Below are 23,411 nucleotides of genomic sequence, written 5' to 3'. Positions count from 1 at the left end.
TAAGGACACTGGAGAAATAATTAAATACATATAAATATAATATAAAGAATAATGAAAATAAATGAACGTAAATAAAAACAAATGAATAAATGGATACAATAAAGGAAAATAAAGTAAGCTAACGAGGGTTACTTTGCTAATAAAGGCAAATCCAATCCAAACATAAAAGAAAAAAAAAACAATTTAATACTCTTGGGAGTATTGTAACACACACAACAAACATTTAGTTTGTAAAAAAAACAACATTGACAGGAAACAGACACGTTTCAAAGTGCTCAAGCGCAAAAAATACCTTTATTATGTATTTGCCTTTGTTTATTTTTCTTTTGTATTTTACACAATTCATTTGTTGAAACAAAAAAGGGGAGAGGGATTTTCAAATCAAGTCTCCAAAACAAAAACAAAACAAAAAATGGAATTAAATATGAGGTGAGATAAAGGGCTGAGAAGTAATTCCATTAAAAAAAAAAAAACACGTTAGTAAATTACAGTGTGTGTACTTACAAGTACAACTCATTTTACAATGTGGATTTTCTAGCCATTGGTTGTTACAAACATGAATTGGTGACATTGCTTTCGTCAAACAACGCTAATCGCACACACATTTGTTTTCCACACACTAGAATCTTCCTTTATGCCACCAGCTCATAAATACAATCGATCTAATATACAAATATTTGGATAGATTTTGTATTATTTATTTTTTTGCATGTGGTGGCTCATAATAAAATATTCATACTACAAAGTGATGTCGTTTCATTCACAGGCGGGCTTTTAAATAAATATGTGGAAACATGCAACGTCCTCACATCCAGTCTGGTTCTTTTTAAGGGGTCAGTAAGGGTCAGGGTGGGGCACATGACATAGCAGACGACGCACTACGAGACCAGCGGTTCTTTATGTGGTCATTAGAAGAACATTATTACGAGAAAATACGAGGAAAAAAAATGCTTTCTAGAATAATATGCACATTTAAAGGACAACCGACCCCATTTTTTTGTTTTCTAACTGACATCAGAAAAACGTTTTATAGTATCTAAAATACCCAAAACACGAAGGCTGATATTTTTAGTCAAATGCAAAACACGAATAAAAATGACTTCAAGTGTCCCAAAATGACAACACCAACTCAAAAACAAGACTTCCTGAATATTCAGCGCGCGTCTTAAAACGTAAAATATAGCTATATGCGGTGGAATCTTTGTAAAATGCGCTCAGTAGAAGTCATTTGAAGTGATTTTACAAATTATGGACACAACTTGTCCGGAGGCGTCGGTTGTCCTTTAAGACACGAGAGGGAGAAGATACAGAAAACCGCTGGTGCTAACATGAGAGGAGTTTTTAATTTGTACATTAAATGATGGCTGTGTAATAACTATTATATTTAACAAAGAGTAGATTTTCAGGAATTAAAGAGTGGTCGGGCCATCCGCCGGGTGAAAACGCAGCATCTCAGCTAAACATTTATCAGCTTCCGGGTAGCTGATGAGTAATTGACGCCACGGCGATGTTTCATCATGATACTTACAAACGTCTGTGAAAAGTACAAACATACAGACAAATTAACTTATTATTTGTTATTTAGTTTTTTTTTTTTTTACTTCAAGATGGCGCCGCGAGAGTGGCTGCCTTTCCAGCAGCTCCTGTATTTTGTTTTTCTACTTCTTTCTTTCCTTTCCTCTTCCTTTCCTAACTTTTCTGCTGTGAAATGTAAATGTCTCCACTGAGAGACGAATAAAGGTACATCCATTCCAACTCATTCAATGCCATTCCCGAATTTATTCGGGTTTTGGTTTTTCTCGCTTGGGGGTGCCAATAAAGCGCTGGTTAGACCTCTGGTAATTTTTTTTTCCTTCCAAGAGGAGTCAGCATTTGCCTTTTATATAGCTGCCTCCCCATTTCAAGCTCAGATAGCTCCAGACCCATATAATTAATCATAATAATAATAATACATTTCATTCATAAGCGCCTTTCAAAACTCTCAAGGACACTTTACAGTCACAGGATATTTTTTTTTTTTTTTGCGGGTGAGCAGCGGCAGCCACACGCACCAGCGTTCACTCAACCAGGAAGTAACTCAAATAGATATAAAGCTAGTTAGTTAAGAGTTAGCTAATAATCACTCAACCCGGATGTAACGCAAATAGCTAAAAGCTAACTAAAATAGAGAGCTAGCTAGATAGCAAATAAAGAGATAGCTAGTTTTTGCACATCGTCTGGCAGTGAATGAGTTACTGAAAATGCAAAAGAAAAAAAAATGACATTTTATTCATCCTTACCTGTGCTGGGTTATAAAAAGACACCGCCTCCGACAGGTGCATCTCTCACACCCGGATGACTCTGAAACGACATGCACAGACGGTTACGGATTATGGCCAAAGATCCCATATTTGTGCACATCAATAATAAATAAATACACAAATAAATAAATAAATACACAAACAAATAAATAAATACACAAAAAAACAAACAAATAAATAAGTAAATAAGTAAGAAAGTAAATCAATACATACATAAATAAATACACAAACATAATTACACAAAAAAACTAATACATAAGTAAGTAAATAAGTAAGTCAGTAAATAAGTAAGTGAATAAATAAATACACAGATAAATCAATAAATACACAAAAACAAACAAATAAATGAATAAATAAGTAATAAATAAATAAATAAGTAAGTGAGTAAATAAGTAATTAAGTAGATAAGTACGTAAATAAATGAATACATAAATAAATACACAAAACAATAAAAACGTTAAAAAAACAAATAAATAAATACACAAACAAATAACTACACAAAAAAACAAATAAATAAGTAAATAAATAAGTAAGCAAATAAGTAAGTCAGTAAATAAGTGAATAAATAAATACACAGATAAATAAATAAATACACAAAAACAAACAAACAAATAAATGAATAAATAAGTAATAAGTAAATAAGTAATTAAGTAGATAAGTAAGTACGTAAATAAATGAATACATAAATAAATACACAAAACAATAAAAACGTTTAAAAATAAATAAATAAATACACAAACAAATAACTACACAAAAAAACAAATAAATAAGCAAATAAGTAAGCAAATAAATACACAAAAAACAAATAAGTAAATAAGTGAGTAAATAAGTAAGTAAGTAAATACACAAATAAATAAATAACTACACAAAAAAAAACAAAAAAAATAAGAAAGCAAATAAGTAAGTCAGTAAATAAGTAAGTAAGCAAATAAATAAATACACAAAAACATATAAGTAAATATGTGAGTAAATAAGTAAAAATAAATAAATACACAAACAAACAAATAAATAAATAATCAGTCTTGATGTCACATTCCCGATACACACAGCAAGCAAATGTTGGCGACATTCCTATTTTTTGAATGCATAGTGAAGGTGACATTTCACTTGATGTTTAGTAGTAACCATGCAAACTATGTGGGAGTGGTGGGGAGAGGGGGGGGGGGGGTGGAGGTTAATGGAGGTTCTTGCCATCATCACGACATATTGATGACCCGTCTCCAGCATGCTTCACACATTGTGACCAACGGCTACTTAGCGCGCCTTTCCTTTCCCCGCCGACGACAACATATTCCAACATCGAACCGATAACTACCCAGCATGCCCCATTAAATTGCTTTCAGGTCACGTTCAAATAAATGCATTCAAATGAATGATACATTTATCGAAGAATGAACAACTTGCTATTAAATTAAATTATAAGTCTATATGATTGTGTCTTTTCTTGGACTTTCTCTTTAAAATACAGTGATACCTTGGTTTACGAACTTAATTAGTTACCAGACAGAGTGTGTAAGGCGAAAAGTGTGTATCCCAAAAATTAATTTCCCATGGGAAACCATTAAAATGAGAATAATCCGTTCCCAGGTCCCCATAAAACATAATTTTCTCATTTTCTAAGCCTTAAAACTACACAAAATATACCTTATTGTATGTATAATAAATGTGCTATGGTATTATAATTAAAGAAATAAACTGTACAGTATAATAAAGTCGTTTTATTGACCTTTGTGATGGTCGTTGATGGCTTGATGGAATGGAGAGCTTTTTGCATAAAGTGTCTCAAGGAACTCTGTTTTGTAAATCTTAGAAGTTGTGATATTGCAACAGATGCAGGAAGACACACTAGAAACTTCCTTAATAGCTGGTTCCCTTGCTTGTCTTTTCATTTCAAATTGAACTGATGGCTAGTGCAGGTCATTTGTGGAGCCTGATTGATGGGAATTTTAACCTTGCAGTCTACACTCTGCCTTTGAACTAACAAAGTTGAAAGGAGTCTAAATTTTACTGTTTTCTATCCATTTTGTCACTCTCTCTCTGTCGTCTGCCTGTCTCTTTAATGTTGAAACGACCTCCCCTCACTGCTGCGTTCTTGACCAATCACGTGGCTTTAACCGAAGACTGGGGGCAGGGAATAGAGGACAAAAACAAGCCGGCTGCCATTTTCTTTTAGGAGAACGAGACATCACTTATTGTGGCAGCTCCGTGTGTATCCCGAAAAATAGTTCGTATGCCAAGGTAAAATGTTCATAAATTTAACGTTCGTCAAACGAAAAGTTCGTAAGTCAAGGGGTTCGTAAACCAAAGTATCACCGTCATTGATAATAAATGGTGGAGAAAGCACTACAAGACAGGAAAGCAGACACATATCCCACTCAAACTAGTAATGCAACAAGCAAGGAAGGAAGGGCGGGCGGAAGGTGGCAGATGACGGCGGGTGACAGCATGTCGGGGGGGGGAGGTGGGCGGTGGAGAAGTAAAAAATCTCCCACAAAAAAATAAACAAAACAAAATAAACGAGGTACCTGGTTTAAATGCTGACTCACTTCGCGTGATAAAGAACTCATTGAGCTAGAACGTGACAGCTGAGGGCGGCAGGGACGGGGGGGGGGGCAGACAAGAAAAACAAACCACAAAAGCCTAATTAATCATCTCCCATGCATCGGATTTAAGTCGGCGCGAATGGTTGGGTGGCAAAATGATCGGCAAAAAAAAGAGAACATTTGGATTAAAAAAACAACAAAAAAGACACGCCGAGCGAGATTATGAGCAAAGGCTTTCAAACTGGACATGCTATGATTACGTTGTTGTGTGTTATGGCCGTCACACACGGACAACAAAAGGTCTCACCTCTCCAGAATGCGAGCCGTCGAGGGCGGGGGGAGCTTGCGGGACGGGCGGCAGCAGCGTCGGGTTGAACATCTGAAAGGTTTTTTTTTTTTTGGGGGGGGGGAATGTCAATGAAAACTTTGGGGTTTTTAGAATCTCTGAGAGAATCGGCAAAATCAAATAACACGAAGGGAAAAAAACGACAATATAAAACAATGAAATGAAAGCCGGAGTCCAAGCATTACTTACTTATTTACTTACTTATCCTTTCCTTTATTTATTTATTTATTTACATATTTACTTAATTATATATTTATTTATTTGCATATTTACTTATTTATTTGTGTATTTACTTGTTTGCATATTTACTTATTTGCATATATGCGTATTACTTTCGTATTTATTTGCGTATCTGCCTATTTGTTTGCGTATTTACTTATTTATTTACATATGTATTTATGTATATATTTACCTACTTATTTAAGTATTGCATATTCATTTGCATATGTACCTATTTAAATATTTACTTGCTTATTTACATATTTACTTATTCATGGTTTCACTTACTTATTTACATATTTACTTAGATACTTATTTACTTACTTGCATACGTATTTACTTACTCGCGTACTTATTTACTTACTTGTTTACATACGGACTTATTTACGTACTTACATACTTATTTACGTACTTACATACTTATTTACGTACTTACATACTTATTTACGTATTTACTTATTTACTTTTTTATCTACTTACTTATTTATTCACTTGGTTACTTATTCTCATACTTATGTACTGACTTATTTGCCTATTTACTTATTTACTTACTTATGTATATATTTAGGGACTTACATACTTATTTACGTACTTGCTTACTTATTTATTCACTTGGTTATTTATTCTCATACTTATGTACTGACTTATTTGCCTATTTACTTATTTACTTACTTATGTATATATTTAGGGACTTACATACTTATTTACGTACTTGCTTACTTATTTATTCACTTGGTTATTTATTCACATACTTATGTAGTGACTTATTTGCCTATTTACTTATGTACTTATGTATATATTTAGGGACTTACATACTTATTTACGTACTTGCTTACTTATTTATTCACTTGGTTACTTATTCTCATACTTATGTACTGACTGATTTGCCTATTTACTTATGTATATATTTAGGGACTTACATACTTATTTACGTACTTGCTTACTTATTTATTCACTTGGTTATTTATTCACATACTTATGTACTTACTTATTTGCTTACTTACTTATTTACTGATGTACATATTTACGTACTTACATCCTTATTTACATACTTATCTACTTACTATTTACGTACATACTTATTTACCTACTTACTTGCTTACTTATTTATTCACATACCTATTCACTTACTTATTTACCTTCTTATGTACTTGTTTATTTGAAATGTTCAAACTGAGACTTCAACAACACACCTGTGGAACAGAGCTGTTTGGTGACATCTGCTCCTGACTTCCTCCTTCGCTGCCTTCCAGAGGTTGTTGATCTTTGGGAGCGGCAAACACAACAGCAGAATGTTCACACGTTCAGCTCTTAGGACTAAAAATGAGTTTTTTTTGGGGGGGGTCACAGACCTGAACCAGGCACAAAGAGGTTTGTGGGCATGGCCATCGGTGCAAGAGGAGCAAAAAGTTCCATAGGAGGACCGGGAGCCATCCCGGCTGGTTTGGGACCTCCACCGGGGTTTAGAACATCCACATATCGACTCTTTATGCCTGGGAAGGAAGGAATGGAAAAAGATGATCAATTATTATTATATATTATAGTAATCCCCCCGCCCCCATTGTGTGTTTTTTTTATTGCATTAATATTTAAGAGTTGTTGTGCTTTAAAAGTATTATCTATGAGATCTTTTAGTCTTACCAGCTCTCCTTGAGAACATGTTGACTGGAGGACCACCGCCCTGGGGTACCGCAGGACCCGGAGGAGCAGGCATGGAAGGCATCTTGGGGAACCCGGAGGGAGGTGGTGCGAGAGGTTTACTCTAAGTGGGGGGGGGGGAGATGACATTTGAATGGTTTCCACAATGCTCAATAAATTGACAAGCTGTATTACGGACCTCTTCCTCGGGCTCGTTCAAGTCCACCCATTTTTGCTTCTTTTCGTCCCACACGATCTGAAAACGACAACGGGGTGACAACGGCGGTCACGAGGGAGTTTTTATAAACAAATGCGGCTTACGGATTTGTTTTTGTCATCCGGTAAGTGAGCCTCAGTCTTGCCCTTTCTATACAGCCAAGTCGTCAGCCAGCCCACACCGCCGCCACTCTGTGGGTGAATAAACAGTTTGAACAATTGTGAAGAGCGACTTCACACAAAAAGTGAGGCGTTTTTTTTTTTTTGTATTGTGAATTTTGCTCTTCATCCGCAGGAAGTTTAGACAAGGTTAAATAAAGGTCACAGGAAAAATCACCAATGCCTCTTGAAATGTCATCAGATCGCGAAAAAAATCTGGATTTTTGTTATTGTTGTTGGATATTTGTCGTATACAGATGAAGCGGATATGTGCGTGGTGACAAAATAAAACCTTTTTGGGGGAGTCCTTTTTGGCTTTTTTGGTCTCATCATTGCGGGGCTGCTCGGGAATCGAGGGAGGCGGCGGGGATGCCTGCTTGACGGCTGAATTGCTTCTGTCACGTCCACCCGAGTGAGTTGAAGATTCCGAGGTGGTGCGGGAGCGCCGTCCTGATGCCTAAAAATAAAAAAGTAAATACATAAATACATAAACACATAAATACATAAATATGTAAATGAATGAATGAATAAATACAAAAAGACACAAATAAATAAATAAATGAAACAATACATCAATCAATAAATAAACAAAGAAATGAATAAATACACAACTATATAAATAAACAAACAAAAAAATTAATAAATCCATACATAAACAAATAAATAAAAAATTAACGACTACATTAAAAATAAACAATTAAATGCCCTAATACATAAATATGCAAATACATAAATAAATACACAAATAAATAAATGAAACAATACATCAATCAATAAATAAACAAAGAAATGAATAAATACACAACTATATAAATAAACAAAAAATAAATAAATACATACATAAACAAACAAATAAATAAATAAATAAACGGCTACATTAAAAATAAACAAATAAATAAGTAAACGACTTAATACATAAATATGCAAATACATAAATAAATAAATACACAAATAAATAAATGAAACAATACATCAATCAATAAATAAAAAAAGAAATGAATAAATTACACAACTATATAAATAAACAAAAAATAAATAAATACATACATAAACAAATAAATACATACATAAACAAATAAATAAATACAAATAAATAAATAAACGACTACATTAAAAATAAGCAAATAAATAAGTAAACGACTTAATACATAAATATGCAAATACATAAATAAATAAATACACAAATAAATAAATACACAAATAAATCATTCAATAAACAAATACACAAATAAACATAAATACACAAATAAATAACCAAATAAAAAAACAAATAAATACAAAGTAAATAAATACATTTTAAGAGAATGTAATGTACAATGAAAACACGGTTAATTTCAGTAGGAGTAGCAATCCCAACTCACCCGGTGCACCGAAGACTGTGACATCGTCCTTGATCTCCTGCCGGGAGCCTACACAAAATATTTAACCGTGAGTCGGTTAAAGTCGGCAAGGAATTTACAAAGACATAACAATCCTGACCATTTGCGCCATGTGATCATAGAAGTCCATCTGCGGCGTAAAAGAGCTTCTGAGCGGGGATATCGGTTGGTTGACCTGCATCTCCGGGGGTGTGGCCGCGTGCCCGGGCGATGGCGGCATTTGCAACGGAGGCGGCGCCTGGCCCCCTTGCACCGGCGAATGGGGAACGTGTGGCGGAGGAGGCATGAGGGGTGACGTCATATGAAAGGGCGGGGGAACCGGTTGCTGGTGAGCTCCAGGGTACATTTCCGACTGCACGGGTGGAGGTTGGAAGTGGGGGATGTGACCAGGTGGCCCATTGGGGGGTACTGGATAGAATTGTGGCATATCGCTGTAGGCTTGATGTGAGGGTGTTCCATCTTGGAGGATGGAGGTGGGAGCTGAGAAGAACGTGAGATGCTTGTAATTTGAGAACCAGAGTTGAAAACGAGCAATGGATTCATCCTTTTGACGCACAAACCTGGAGGCATCAGCTGGATACTCTGTGGAGGGGGCCCCGGTAGCAATGAGCTCATCAGGGGATTCTCACTTCCTGGGCCATCCAATTCCAGCGGGGCGTTGTAATGTTCAGCCGGGCTGGGCTGATCCAGGTCTGAGCTTGGGCTGCTGCTGGTAAATTGCGTAGGGCTTGTTCTGTCAGTGGCGAAAGTAATTGCTCCCGTCTAGAGAAGAACACAAGTAAATTTATTATTACTATCATCATTATTATCATTGCTATCATCATTATCATTACTATCATCATTATTATCATTACTATCATCATTATAATCATTACTATCATCATTATCATCACTATCATCATTATTATCACTATCATCATTATTATCATTACTATTATCATTACTATCATTACTATCATCATTATAATCATTACTATCATCATTATTATTGCTATCATCATTATCATTACTATCATCATCATTATCATGACTATCATCATTATTATCATCACTGTCATCATTATCATCACTATCATCCTTATTATCATTACTATCATCATTATAATCATTACTATCGTCATTATTATCATCACTATCATCATTATTATCATTACTATCATCATTATTATCATTACTATCATCATTATAATCATTACTATCATCATTATTATCATTACTATCATCATCATTATTATCATCACTGTCATCATTATCATCACTATCATCCTTATTATCATTACTATCATCATTATAATCATTACTATCGTCATTATTATCATCACTATCATCATTATTATCACTATCATCATTATTATCATTACTATCATCATTATAATCATTACTATCATCATTATTATCATCACTATCATCATTATTATCATTACTATCATCATTGTGATCATTCCTATCATCATTATTATCATTACTATCATTATTATCCTTACTATCATCATTATTATCATCACTATCATCATTATTATCATCAGTGTCATCATTATCATCACTATCATCCTTATTATCATCACGATCATCATCATTATCATCGCTATCATCATCACCATTATTATTATTATTATTATTATTATTATTATTATTATTATAATTTTAACTCTAAGCTAGGCTCCTCGGACTGCCCAATAAATTGTCTTCCGACTCACTTTGATTTGCCCGTCCAGTTGTCTGAGTTGGATCAACCAATCGGGCTCAGTGAACAACTCCTGCTCGGGTCTTTCTTTCAATTGGGGGTCAAAAATTCTCAGCTTTTCAGCCATCTGTGGAATGACAAACACGGGTACTGTTAAGCACAATAGGACACAATAGCACAATTGTGTAATATGAACATCTGATACATCACAGGTGTCAAAGTCAAGGCCCAGGGGCCAAATCTGGCCCACTAGAGCATTTTATTCGGCCCGCGAAAGCAAATCAAACATGTGAAATTCCATGATATTTGCTAAAGCGTGAACAAAAATTGCAAATTGTCCCAAGTAAAAAACAATAACAGTCATTATTTTTTACTTCAACTTTGAAAACGAGTTATTCATATTCAGCAGCACAAATATGCCAGCACTGTTTTTGCTTTAGGAGGAATATTGGTGCCATTTGACTGTCATCGCTGGGGTGATTGTGCTTTCTTGCACCATTATAGGTGCAAAAAATGGCCCACTTTGTTCAGTGGAAAGGTCGATGCTGTTGGATAATCTGCAGTTGCGATGTGTTTGCGGATTTGCCGCAGCTTGGATTTGAAGCGGATTAATAGGAGAACTTTCCTTTAATCACTTTGCTACTGTGAAATGTAATTTTCTCCACTGCGTGACTCGAAAAGGCAAATCCAATCCAATGTAAACCACAACACTCATTATTTTTAACTTCTAGCTAGTTATTCATTAATTTGTTGTGAACTCTATCTGTAATACAGTAAAGTCTCGTTATATCGATATTCTCGGGAGTCGGAAAAAATATCGATATAACCGGACTATCGATATATCCGATCCTGCGGGCATGTAATTTTCTCCTTGAGTTCATAGAAATAGTATCGTAATAAGCAGTACTATCGATATAACCGATATCGATATAACGAGACTTTACTGTATATGGAGGAGATTAAACATTCTAATGGCTTCCCCAAAGTCATAACGGCCCTTCACAGGAAGTAAAAAAAAAAACAAACAAACACGAGAGGCGCTTACCTGAATGACCTGGCTAATGAATACGGGGGAGTAGCACGATGGCTGCACTAGGATCGTCCGAGAGATGACCTCACAGTAATGGAACGCCTGAGCACTCAATCCCGCTTCCGCCAAACGGCAGGCATAGATTAACTTGAAGACCTGACACCAAGATACATTCAAAATCAGAGAAGAGATGAGTGCTTCATTCCGTAATTAGAAACCATGTTGCCGTTTGTTTATGTTCTGAAAGTCATTTGAAGAAAATACCTGGAAATTCGGGAGGGAACAAGGCTGGGAGCCCAAAGATTGTGCGTACTCGTAGGCTTCCGTCCTCTGGATTGCGGAGTTGGTCGCAAAGTGGTAGAAGGGTAAACTGAGGTGGATGTAGAAAAATGTTTACATTCATGGGGAATCGTTAAACACAGTTACACACACCCACGTCGATTCTTCACCTGTGGTTGGAGCCAATCAGAACCATCTTGGCGCTCTTCTTTGTGTAAACGCCAAGCTCAGTTTGAGCCATTAAGTAGCAGAAGTGCGCTGCGTCAATCAGCCCCTTTGAAGCTAAAAAATAAAACAAAACACATGCATTTTGTGCACATGGGCTCGGAATGAAATGCGTTCAGGTGCGGTCATTGCCTACCGAGAGTGTCTCCCATTGTGGTGATTGTGCGAGAATCCAGGTCCAATGTGTGTGTGAGGTTAGACAACACCATGGCCAGGTGAGGGCGCCAATCACCCCACTTTTCCTCTCCGCAGCACTGCATAAATATCAGAAATGTCGTGTTAAAAAAAAATAAACAACATCTGTAAATCAAGGGTGTCAAACTCATTTTTTTTTTACCACGGGCCATGTTGGTGTTACGGTTTCCTCTTGGGGGCTGTTATGAATTTTGGGAAGCCATTAGAATGTTTAATCCTATTACATACAGGGCACAGTAAATGAATGAATAACTACTTTGCAAATTTTAAGTCAAAAATAATGATAATGACTGTTGTTATGGTTTTCATGGGACAATTTGGAATTTTGATTCGGACTTAAGTAAGCATAATAGAACTTGACATGCTTGATTCGCTATCGTGGGCCGAATAAAATGATGTGGCGGGCCAGATTTGGCCCGCGGGCCTTACCTTTGACACCAGTGCTATAAATGATTCTACGTCTAGTTAAATACTACGACTACTACTATAACTACTACTACGACTAATAATAATAATAATAATAATACATTCAACACTCACAGTAGCTGAAGCAGGCATCCGACCCGACATGAGTTGGTAAACCGTCTGAAGAGGGTCATTGATGGGTAAACTGTTGGCAAACCTGTTGAGCAGATGAGACATTTAGAAATCAGTTCACCAGTCCATGTCTTGTGTTATTTTTTTTTTTATGATACGAGTTATAAGTGGAATGATAATCGATTAGAAAAGATTTTTGTTTATGACATCCTAAATCCTACATTTTTCATGAAAACACTAATTTTGAATTGTCCAAAAAATGTTGTAATGCAATACTATATATTAAATATGTCTCTGGCGATTGGCTGGCAACCAGTCTGCGGCGTATCGTGATCTTTGGAAGGATTAGCTTTACTGTATAAAAGAGCTTTACAGTATAAAAGAGCTAGTAACAAAAAAACAAAAATAATAATAATAATAAGAATAATAACAAAGTCATTAATGATAAATCAGCGTAACAAACCTCATACTAAAGTCTCGTTATTTATTCATCCAAAAAAATCGATTAACTATCGATATATCCGACCCTGTTTGCTTGTAATTTTCTCCGTGCGTGCATAGAAATAGTATCGATATAACCGGGACTGTCGATATATCCAATATCGATATAACGAGACTTTACTGTACTCTCTTCTTTCATCCGAAAAAAAGTTAACTCCTAAATTTTATGGGTCTGGAGTTACATGAGCTTGAAATGAGGGCGACTGTACAAAATACAATACATATGAGTTCATATCACGCTTTAACAACAGCTGAAGTAGGAACAAAGCGCTAATATGGACAAAAGGCAAATGCTGCCCCCCTGGTGGAATGGACAAAAAAAATGACAGATGCCTGACCAGCGCTTTATCGGCACCCAAGCATGAAAAAGCAAAACCCGAACAAATTCTAAGTATGTTGGTCTTCACCTTGTCATGACACGTGCGTGTGTCCTGTTATCCATCTTACTGGCTAGCAAGAGCGCGTGACCCCACAGACCTGATTTCATAGCTGCTTCAAGCGCATCCTGTTAAGAAGTAACGTTTAAATGGAGCAGGCATCAAAGATAGACAACATCCAAAAGTGGTTTCTTACCTTCTTCCGACCAAAGAGCAAAAGCTCCCTAAAGCGTTCGGTTTCTTTTCCCACATTTTCCGGCACCGTCATGAAGGTATCCGACAGAAGGGACAGCGGTCCGGCTCCGGGCTCTTCTTCCGCTCTGGCTAGGGGCTCGTTGTTGAAATCAATCAGATTTGATTCGTTGGGGCTCTTACCCGGCAGCCACACGGACCGATGCTCCTTCAGCAACAGGTCGGCGATGTCGGTGCCGACCACGGTCTTGAGGAAAAAAGTTTTACGTATATTCAAAAATAAATCAATTACAGTGATACCTTGGCTTACGAACTTAATTGATTCCCAGACAGAGTGTGGAAGGCGAAAAGTGTGTATCCCAAAAATTTATTTCCCATAGGAAACCATTAAAATGAGAATAATCCGTTCCCAGGTCCCCATAAAACACAATTTTCTACTTTTCTAAGCCTTACAACTACACAAAATATACCTTATTTTATGTATAATAAAGGTGCTATGGTATTATAATTAAAGAAATAAACTGTACTGTATAATAAAGTCTTTTTATTTACTTTTGTGATGGTCGTTGATGGCTTGATGGAATGGAGTGGCCGGTTTCATCAGCATTAAACACTTGATGAGGAACGTAGCCTTCTTCTTTCACCATCTTGAGGAATGATCCCTTGTAGGTGCTTTATCTGCGATAATTTTACCTAGTTCCTCATCAATTGTGTTCTGTTTAGCTGGGTTGATAGCTTTTTGCATCAAGTGTACAGATGTCTCGTGCGAATTATTTGTGGATCCTGACTGATGGGATATTTTAACCTTGCAATCTACACTGTGTCTTTGAACCATTAAAGTTGAAACAAGTCAGAATTTCACTGTTGTCTATCCATTTTATCACTCTCTCTCTGTTGTCTGCCTGTCTCTTTAATATTTAACCCCCTCACTGCTGCGTTCTTGACCAATCATTATGGCTTTAACCGAAGACTGGAGGCGGGGAATAGAGGACAAAAACAGGCAGCTGCCATTTTCTTGTTAGGAGAACGGGCTCATTCGCCAACGACACATCACATGTGTCGCTCCGTGTGTGTTACCCGAAAAATAGTTCGTATGCCAAGGTAAATTTTTCATAAATGTAACGTTCGTAAACCGAAAAGTTTGGAAGCCAAGGGGTTCGTAAACCGAGGTATCACTGTATCAATGTTCGAAGTTTTATTTTATACCTTACCCCATTCTGTCTACACAGGAGTACAATGAAGTCCCAAATGAGGCGGGCGGAATCTCGGTCCAAGAGGCTGTTGTCATGGGAACATGCTATGGCCTTGTTTTGGGAGAATTTGATCACATCCACTTTGTGGGTCTCCTCCCTGAGAGGGATGATGACAAATGTGAGAAAAATGATAAGAAAATAAATCAAGAAAATGACCAAAATACTTACTTAAGAAGCGGTCCGGGGAATGCTAGTAGTTCTTCCTGATCCAACGTGTTCTGCAGCATTGTCTGAAAAGTCCAAATTCAACAGTTATGGGAAAAACTGCCTCTGGTTTTCAATGACATACTTGATTAAAACAACACATCTTGTACCTCCATGTTGTGAATATCAACGAGAGCAGGTTGTCCCGCTGAGGGAAGATTGGGTAGAACTTGAACAAGATGGCCACCGGGCCCAAATCGGGCACATCGGTGTGGCATGGTGAATTTTTCTGGAGTGGCCGGACGAGGGGGCGCTACGTGAAAAATGTTGCGCACGTAAGTATCAGTGCATGGTGGTCACTGACTTCATGCCAGAAGGCGTACATACGCTGTTCAGGCGTGATCCAGGTGCTGTCTGTGGTGTACTCAGAGGGATAGTGGTACTGGCTGTAGTTCTGGGATGCGTCGGTCTGGTGTGGGTACTGTCCATAGGAGTAGCCCGCCGCCAGCGTGGATGATGTGGCGTCATAAACGGCGGACACCAAGTCAGGCTGGCTCCGGTAAACTTGGCTCTGCCGAGTTTGAGGGGAAGACAAACGATAATTTTTAAGTCAGTAAAGTGTGAAATGTGGGCTTTTTTTGGTGTTGAAAAATGAAACTAATGTCTTTGTTTTTTTTTTCAGCAAAATGACAAAAGTGGATGTCTCAGCGACCCATTGGTAAGAATGGAATAATTTAAAAATTCAAGACCAATTCAAAGTGACAAATAAATAATAGTTATGTTGAATTGAGTTAAAATTAAATTAAATTAAATTAAATTAAATTAAATTAAATTAAAAGTAAAAAAAAAAATACAAAATCAAAACTCAAAATGTAATATGCACTTTAAAAATTAAAAATAAATTTTAAATTCATATTTAAATTTAATATATTTACATTTTTTTCATTTAAAAATTTACACATTTAAAAATTACAAATACAAATTTTAAATTAACAACCAAAAATTAACATTAAAATTTAACTCAAAATGTAAATTTAGATCTAAAATAAAAATTGAATTAAAATTAAAATTACAAATAATTAAAATTAAAATTAAAATTAAAATTAAAATTAAAATTCAACACAACACATACTCGTACCTGTTGTGATCTGGAACTAAAGCTGCTACGTCTACTGTGATGACTATGAGAGCTCTGCACGCTGTGAGCAGATTGCTCGCTGTGGACGCTGCGTCGGTCAAAGTCGTCATATGGGTCGGCACCGCGTCGGCGGTAGTCGTCGTCAAAGCTTCTGTCATAACCGGGGTAGTAGAGCCACTGGTCATCAGATCCCTCTTTCCTGGGACAAGTAGGTTTGATTTTACATGAGCGAGTCAGTCCAATGACAGTAAAGTTTCAGAAAATGTTGCTTCATATACCTGGCAGGGTACATTTGTTGATTATAGTAGTTGTCCCTGCTTCTGTATGCATCATTATAAGTAGACCAATAGGACTGATCATAGTATCCTCTGTACCGGGGGTCATACTGTCCATAGTTGTAGCCTAATAAAAGAGAACACCATTTTTTCCCTCTTACATGCAAAGATAACACTTTACAGTATATCTTTAAAAGTTTCCTACCTGCATAATCATAGTGCTTGCCGTAATTTGCATAATAGTCATCATAGGCACTTCGGTTAGCTCTGTGATAGTCCTCGGTATAGCCTTGCCTAAAAGACAATGAAGCCAACAGAAAAACGATCAGGTATTAAGAGATAATATTCTGTCTTCTGTAGTTGGAACCACCCAAAAAGTTAGCGAGGCAGCCATTTTAATTCTTAACACATTCATTGCCAAACGATGTGCAAAAATGTTTCCGTTCCAGTGCCAGGGTCTTTGTCATTGTCACTCAAATTGCAGGACCCACAGAGTATTGAATTTTAAAACAACATAAACATTCAATGGAGCGTAAGAAACCTTAGACCCTCTTCTTTCATCAGAAAAATGAGTTAATTCCTAAATTATATGTGTCTGGAGTTATATGAGCTTGAAATGAGGGCGGCTGTCCAAAATACAATACATATTGGTTTATATAGCGCTTTAACAAGGGCTGAAGCTGTAACAACACGCTAACATTGACAAAAGGCAAATAATAGCCACTCGTGGAAGGGAAAAACATTGCCAGAGGTATTGATTAGCGCTTCATCCGCACCCCCGCAAGACAAATTAAAACCCGAAAAAATTTGGGAATGGCGCTCCACGTCATATTTTCAATTCCCGAATAAATTCGGAGATGGCAGTGAATGAGTTAACAAATCATATCCACTTCCATCCTTTTTGGTTGGGCAGAATATTTTGCATGAATGAAAATTTGGTGTACATGGGGTTTGTTATGCTGACCTGGATGGTGGCCGGTCGGAATATTGACTAGTCCTCGAGCTGGGTCGCTCTGGCTGAGGTTCTCGGTACTGATAGTTCGGGTCGCGGTAAGCAGGGTTAGGTCCGTCGTACCTTCCATACCAAGGATCTCTGCTTCTATATGGTCCCTCCTGAACAGAGAAAAACAATAAACAATCTGTGACTCACATTTTTTTTTTCACACTAAGTCATAGTTTGGGGTAAGTGTAGCCGCACCTGATAATACTGTTGAGCTCTAGGATCCCCTGGTGGGTACGGACCAGGAGGATACGGCGCTCGGCCGTCAGGGTATTCGCCATAGTTTCCGTAATAGCTTCCACACATCTGCCCCAGGGCGGGAGGAGGCGGCCCGTAGCCTTGCTGACTGCCGGCGGAGGAAGGTGGTCTTGGCGGCTCTGTGGGCGCCAAAGGCCCTGGAGGAACGCTTGCGGTAGCAGAACCTTGCATCTGGGTTGGAAACTGCCCAGGGGATGGCTGTACTCCCCTGAGGGCAAAAGACGCATCACCTTGCCCCCGTGTGGAGGCATTTGATTCTGGTATCCTCGCGGGTTCTGGTTGGGGTTGATAAGGGTCTATGGCGGAAGAGTGCTGAGCACCCGTGTTTGACGAAAAGTCCGATGTGACCGCAGAGGCAGATGACGAAGGAGCTGTCGGGATCAGTGAGGCGGATGGTGATGGAGCTGGCAGGACCGGTGGAGCGGATGATAAAGAAGGTGCGGTGACCTGTGGTGTAGCTGAAGGGCCTGAGTTCTGAACGGGATCAGTCCTGTCCAGTCTTAGCCCTTGTTGCGCATCTTTTGTGACCTGCATGTAAAATCCGTTACTGGACTGCGGAGACTCGTGTAAAGCAGAAGGATGGGCAGATGCTTGATTTTGGCTCTGTGATTGGTGCATAGAAAAATCAAGGAGTTCATAATTTGAGGGTTGATTGTGATTGGGGACAGAAGCAACTGCAAGAGAAGTCGGCGGATTTACCGCGAGAGGAAAGTTGGGATCTCCGCTCAATGACTGACCATGAGTAAAAGAAGCCCGGACGGGTTGGGGTTTTGCCGAAGTGATTGAGGAACTTGCTGCATCGGCACTTTCTCGAGTCAGATTGAGCGGGACTGGATTTGAGGGAAGAGGAGGTGGGCCAACTGCATTCTGATTGGAGGAATAAGGTGCACGGTATATACCGGCACCTTGCCCCAGGGTTCTGACTGGGGGTGTACTTACACTGGCTCCATGAGCCAAGGTACTGGGGGCAATCACACAGTTGGATACGGGAGGTGCAATCAGAACAGGCTGCTGGAGCGATTCAGACACGAGGAGAGAGGCGTAGCCCAGGTTGCCCTGAGATTCCGCAGAGTCGAACTCACTCACCTCTGGTGGGTTCTCAAGGTTCTCTGAATTTGGTTGTGGGACTCTCTGAGGAGGTTGAAGATCCAGCGGGCCATCCTCTGGAGGCTGTATGACGTCCGCGCTAGGCTCTCTAAGCGGGGCCAGAACAGTCGGGGCAGCAGGCGCCAAAACAACGCTAGCAGCTAAACTGGAAGGATCGCCCTGGGCCCACAGAGTCGTGGCAGGGCTCTCGCAGGGACGATTGGCGCCAAAGGTACGAGATGATGGTCGGGAGTGAGATTGAAGCACAGGGTTTGGTAGGTGAGGCACACCAATAGGCAGAGGGTGACCTGGCCCGTAAATATTTTCCATGTTATCTGGAGGCTGCTCCAGATTACCCGGCGTAGCATCCGTGGTCCCTACTTTGACTATATTAGCTCTATCGGGCTCAACGGGACGCACCCCGGCTCCGTGTGATCGGACGGGCTCAAACGAGCTGTTAGCACTGGCCTGGAAGGTACCTGTAGGTTTTGGGGGTGTAGGCGTAGTGGGCCACGTCTGCTCCGAAGTGCTTGGCAGTGTGGCCACGTCTCCAGCTGGGTAAGAGTCGATCTGTTCAAAGTATCCCCCAGCTGCGGCAATTGGAGCAGAAGGCAAGTTATGGTCCTCGGTGAGGCGTGGGCTTTCCTGCTGAATGAATGTCCCAACGACGCCATGGTTTCGACGACCGGCTGCTCCACTTCCGTGAGTCATGCTACTGTAGTTGGATGATGCGTTTGTAGATCTCATTGATCTGGGAATAGAATCCGGAGTTTCCAGGTTAGGTCCCGTTTCATAGGTATCCACTCCAAGGGCTGCAGGTAAGCCAGGAGGACTGCCATGAATTTCACTAGGCAACACTTCCTGGTTTGGGATGCACTCCAAATTCTCAACGTGGTCGTAGCGGGAGTCAGGGGGGTTTGAACTCCTTCCTTGTAAAGCTGCGTTTCCATCGTTCATATATGGTATGTGTGAATTTTCCTGAAAATGTGATCCTTGATTATCAGAGGGAACACCTGCAGGAGCAACGTGGACTGGTGGCGCACCTTGCGGATTACTCGGAGGGCGTGAGGACTCTGGAATACCGTTGAAGACCTTCTGTCGGTCTCCTGCTACGGTTTCCTCATTTTCTACATCATCGTTGAAAAACATAGAGAGTGTACCGGTATCTTGAGAGTATGGAACTGTTGTACCGGCAGAGTCTTGCTGGGGACCCATGTTAGGTACTTGATGGGATCCAGAGTATGACTGAGACTGTAAGTGTGCTGGTGCAGTCCCCATTTGGTGGTAGGCTGGGTCCTGTGGACCTTGACTGAACCAGCTGTCTTGTTGGGCAGATGTCTGCATGAAGTAGCTTTGGTGTTGTAAATGCGAGTTATGCTGTTGAGTCGGGTTCTGGTCTGGAAGAGGATTCTGCATCTGGGGATGCATAAATTGAGTCGGAGGGGTAGGAGCGTTCGATGGGTACAGCTGGGACTGTAGCTGCGTATTGAAAGGCTGTTGAGGAGGGTCACTCGTTGGCTGAAAATAGTTCTGAACAGATGGAGGTCGACTTCCGTGATCGGAAGTCCGATGAGAGGAGGCGGCGGAAGGAGGCACTGGCTGGAAGGGGACAGGCTGAGGGGGAGACTGCGCATGGAATTCCTGATTAATTGTCTGACTTGGTACTGGTGCTGATGGCACAGATGGTGGTGCTGAGGCTGACGGATGTTCTCTCGAGTTCAAGTACCCTTGCTCAGAATGCGATGGTGCATACCCCGTACGAACATCGGCTTCGGCTGAGCCGTGAGGGCTGAACATGAGCACCGCTGGCAAAGAAGACAACGGAGGGCCAGTTGGAGCAGCTGGAACACCCTCCAGGGTCTGTGGTTGCATGGCCAGACCTGGGCCTGCCGGTGTGTAGGTGGAATCGGGCAGGGTTTGTGTTAGCAGAGAGTTACTATGGGGTACCGGGACACCCACGGCGCCCATAGGAGGTGGGGCGTGAACAAAAGCAAATGGGTCCGTCATGGGTTGAGCAGTGGGTGGCATTGAAGCATTAGCTGTTGCTGCTGTATGCTTCAGAGGCCTGGTCCGGCGGAACATATTGGGCCCAGAAGGAGGAGGAGGCCCAGAGGCTCCCGGGGGTCCAGTCCGTGGAGGGGGCTGCATGGCAGCAGATGCGTAACGATCAAGTTGATCCGGAAGATCTCACAGGAGAAGTTGAAATCAGTCGGACCTGGATAGAGAAAGAAGAGGCTGTTAACAAAAGGCAACAAGTAGACATTAGCACACCTATGTTTGTGCAGTCGTCTTGGATGCCATTAAATCAAACTGGACAATGTGGCGCCTGGCTAAGTACACTGTGAACTGGGTGTCAGCTAAACTCATGCCAGTTAAAAACTAACATCCATTCGTGTAAATGTGAGTGTTAATAATTCCAAATGATCTGTTGTTGGAGAATAAGAAGTTATCATATTTAAAATTCCCAAACAGACACAGCTTAGTGAAACAGTCATCTTCATCTAGGAGATCTGGCCTTGGACAGAATTTAGGACTTGGGGAACTCCTTCGTCACAGGAGGACCTCTGACATCTATATACTATGTTACCTACATATCTCCCCAAAAGTCAAATCAGTTGTTTTACTGAGAGTGACAAACGTTGGGAAGACAGTTATAAGCATCCGTTTTTTCTGGTTAGGGCCATGGTTTTCATATGTCGACACATCTGCCACTCCGTGACATATCAGCACCAGATTTCCACATTGATCATCACGCCACAACTGCAAGCAATGACAACTATCCCCTTTTACACCTGCTTGGGTGAGTTTAAGGGACACAAATAGCAAAATAGAAAGACGTATGAAGACATGGTTCCTTGCATACCAAGCTCCAAGTAAGAATATTGTTGGTGTATGCTAGGGTGTCAACACATGTTTGTCTTAATATGCCTTGGAAATCAGACCAGGGTGTATGTCGGTTCGTGGTCCAGGTCAAATGGAGCAGGCTCGAGCTATCGAACAGCCCTAACGAAGAATACCGATAAAATGGGATTAATATATTAAGATCATGTTTTGAAATAAACACCCTCAGCTGGCCGGGTGGTCACAAAATTTCGTTTAGTTAGCTTACAGACAAACACGATATTGAAATCTTATGAGTTTCCATTTCTTGAAAATGCAGCCACTCGAATATTCTTCCTTACATGCATTATTAAATAGCAAAGCATCAATTTCCAGCAAGGAGTTCTTGTTGTTTACTCGACGGCTAACGCATTTTAAACCCCTTCAACATGTCCTTAACACCCTATCAAGCAAAACACGTCGCATCAACTGTGCCTTAATTCTGAACTCACGAACGAACCTGGTCGAAACTTCCTCCCTGCCAATTTCTCAATGGACGAAGACTCTCAAGCGAACCGTCCCGAGTAACTTGTCACCCGGCGATTACATTTTGACACCAAGGTCCACTACCCGCTGTGTGCTAACGTTAGCATTCGATGACTTATTAGCATCGCAGCTAGCTAGCCTATGCTAACAGAAGGGAGGGGGTGCGATTTAAGATTTCCGCGTCAATCCAGGGGATTAAATTCAGAAATGGAGGGCGTTATTGTTGTATGTACGTACGTGGGAGCAATCATGGTCAACAAAAAACACACAGAGAGAAAATGTAAAGTCTTACAAATGCGGAGGAGAGCGAGTTTGACACAGCGCCACCATCTTCGATGGCCACATCCTACTTAGGCTACGTGTACAAGCGGCGTCACTGGCCAAACAACTACTTCCACACCGTGAGCAGAGAAAATTTGTTTCTTTAAAGGGGACATATACGATTTTTGCAGGAGAAAAAAAAGGACAGCAGTCAACTTTGTTACAGCTACAGTTGTTGTTAAAGCGCTATAATAATAATACTAAAATAACATTACATTTTAATCGCTTTCAAAGCTCTCAAATCAATATGTATTGTATTGTATTGTATTGTACTTGAAAATTTCGTCTCTCTGTAAAATAGAAGCTGATGTTATTTGTACGTCATCTTGCACTACAGAAACAAGAAAGGCAAAATCTAGCTTTCTATCTATTTGAGTTACTGCTGGCGCGTGTGGCTGCCGCTGCTCACCCACAGAAAAACTTATCCAGTGACTGTAAAGCGACCTTGACAGTTTTGAAAGGCGCTTAGAAATGAAATGTGTTATTATTATTAGCGATCTATTAGCTATCTATTAGTGGTCTGGCTGGCTAGCTATCTATCTATTAGCTAGCTAGCTTTCTATCTATTTGAGTTACTTCCGGGTTGAGTGAATGCTGGCGTGTGTGGCTGCCACTGCTCAACCACAGAAAAAAAATATTCAGTGACTGTAAAGCGACCTTGAGAGTTTTGAAAGGCGCTTAGAAATGAAATGTATTATTATTATTATTAAAATGTTTTTGCAACTCATGCAGATTTCCCCCCCCCCACCA

General features: G+C 39.7%; 1 protein-coding gene across 3 annotated transcripts; it reads right to left on the bottom strand.

Annotated features, from left to right (window-relative positions):
* Positions 1-275: 275 nt before the first annotated feature.
* On the bottom strand, positions 276-23,369 carry sec16a (SEC16 homolog A, endoplasmic reticulum export factor). Of its 3 annotated transcripts, XM_089020108.1 has the most exons (32): positions 22,633-23,369; positions 18,975-21,189; positions 17,829-18,416; positions 17,595-17,743; positions 16,836-16,924; positions 16,634-16,757; positions 16,356-16,554; positions 15,605-15,788; positions 15,388-15,530; positions 15,242-15,303; positions 15,032-15,170; positions 13,825-14,067; positions 13,659-13,756; positions 12,754-12,835; positions 12,155-12,272; positions 11,964-12,075; positions 11,779-11,884; positions 11,530-11,670; positions 10,498-10,611; positions 9,361-9,562; positions 8,901-9,280; positions 8,783-8,830; positions 7,714-7,878; positions 7,368-7,454; positions 7,246-7,302; positions 7,050-7,170; positions 6,761-6,901; positions 6,602-6,672; positions 5,151-5,222; positions 4,826-4,885; positions 2,280-2,340; positions 276-1,534 (listed from the first exon to the last, which is right to left on the bottom strand). In XM_089020108.1, the coding sequence occupies exons 2-31, from the start codon at positions 21,120-21,122 to the stop codon at positions 2,290-2,292; spliced, it is 6,294 nt and encodes a 2,097-aa protein (XP_088876234.1). In that variant the 5' UTR covers positions 21,123-21,189; positions 22,633-23,369; the 3' UTR covers positions 276-1,534; positions 2,280-2,289. The 3 variants fall into 3 exon arrangements, with proteins under 3 accessions (XP_088876234.1, XP_088876232.1, XP_088876233.1); XM_089020106.1 differs by having other exon boundaries at positions 17,829-21,189; XM_089020107.1 differs by lacking the exon at positions 4,826-4,885 and having other exon boundaries at positions 17,829-21,189.
* Positions 23,370-23,411: the final 42 nt, after the last annotated feature.

The sequence above is a fragment of the Hippocampus bargibanti genome, linkage group LG18 (genome assembly GCF_051943395.1).
Source record: "Hippocampus bargibanti isolate YZ-2025 linkage group LG18, ASM5194339v1, whole genome shotgun sequence".
Classification (NCBI taxonomy): Eukaryota; Metazoa; Chordata; class Actinopteri; order Syngnathiformes; family Syngnathidae; genus Hippocampus; species Hippocampus bargibanti.
The sequence above is the reverse complement of the archived record's forward strand: the minus strand, read 5'-3'. Positions and strand labels throughout refer to the sequence as shown.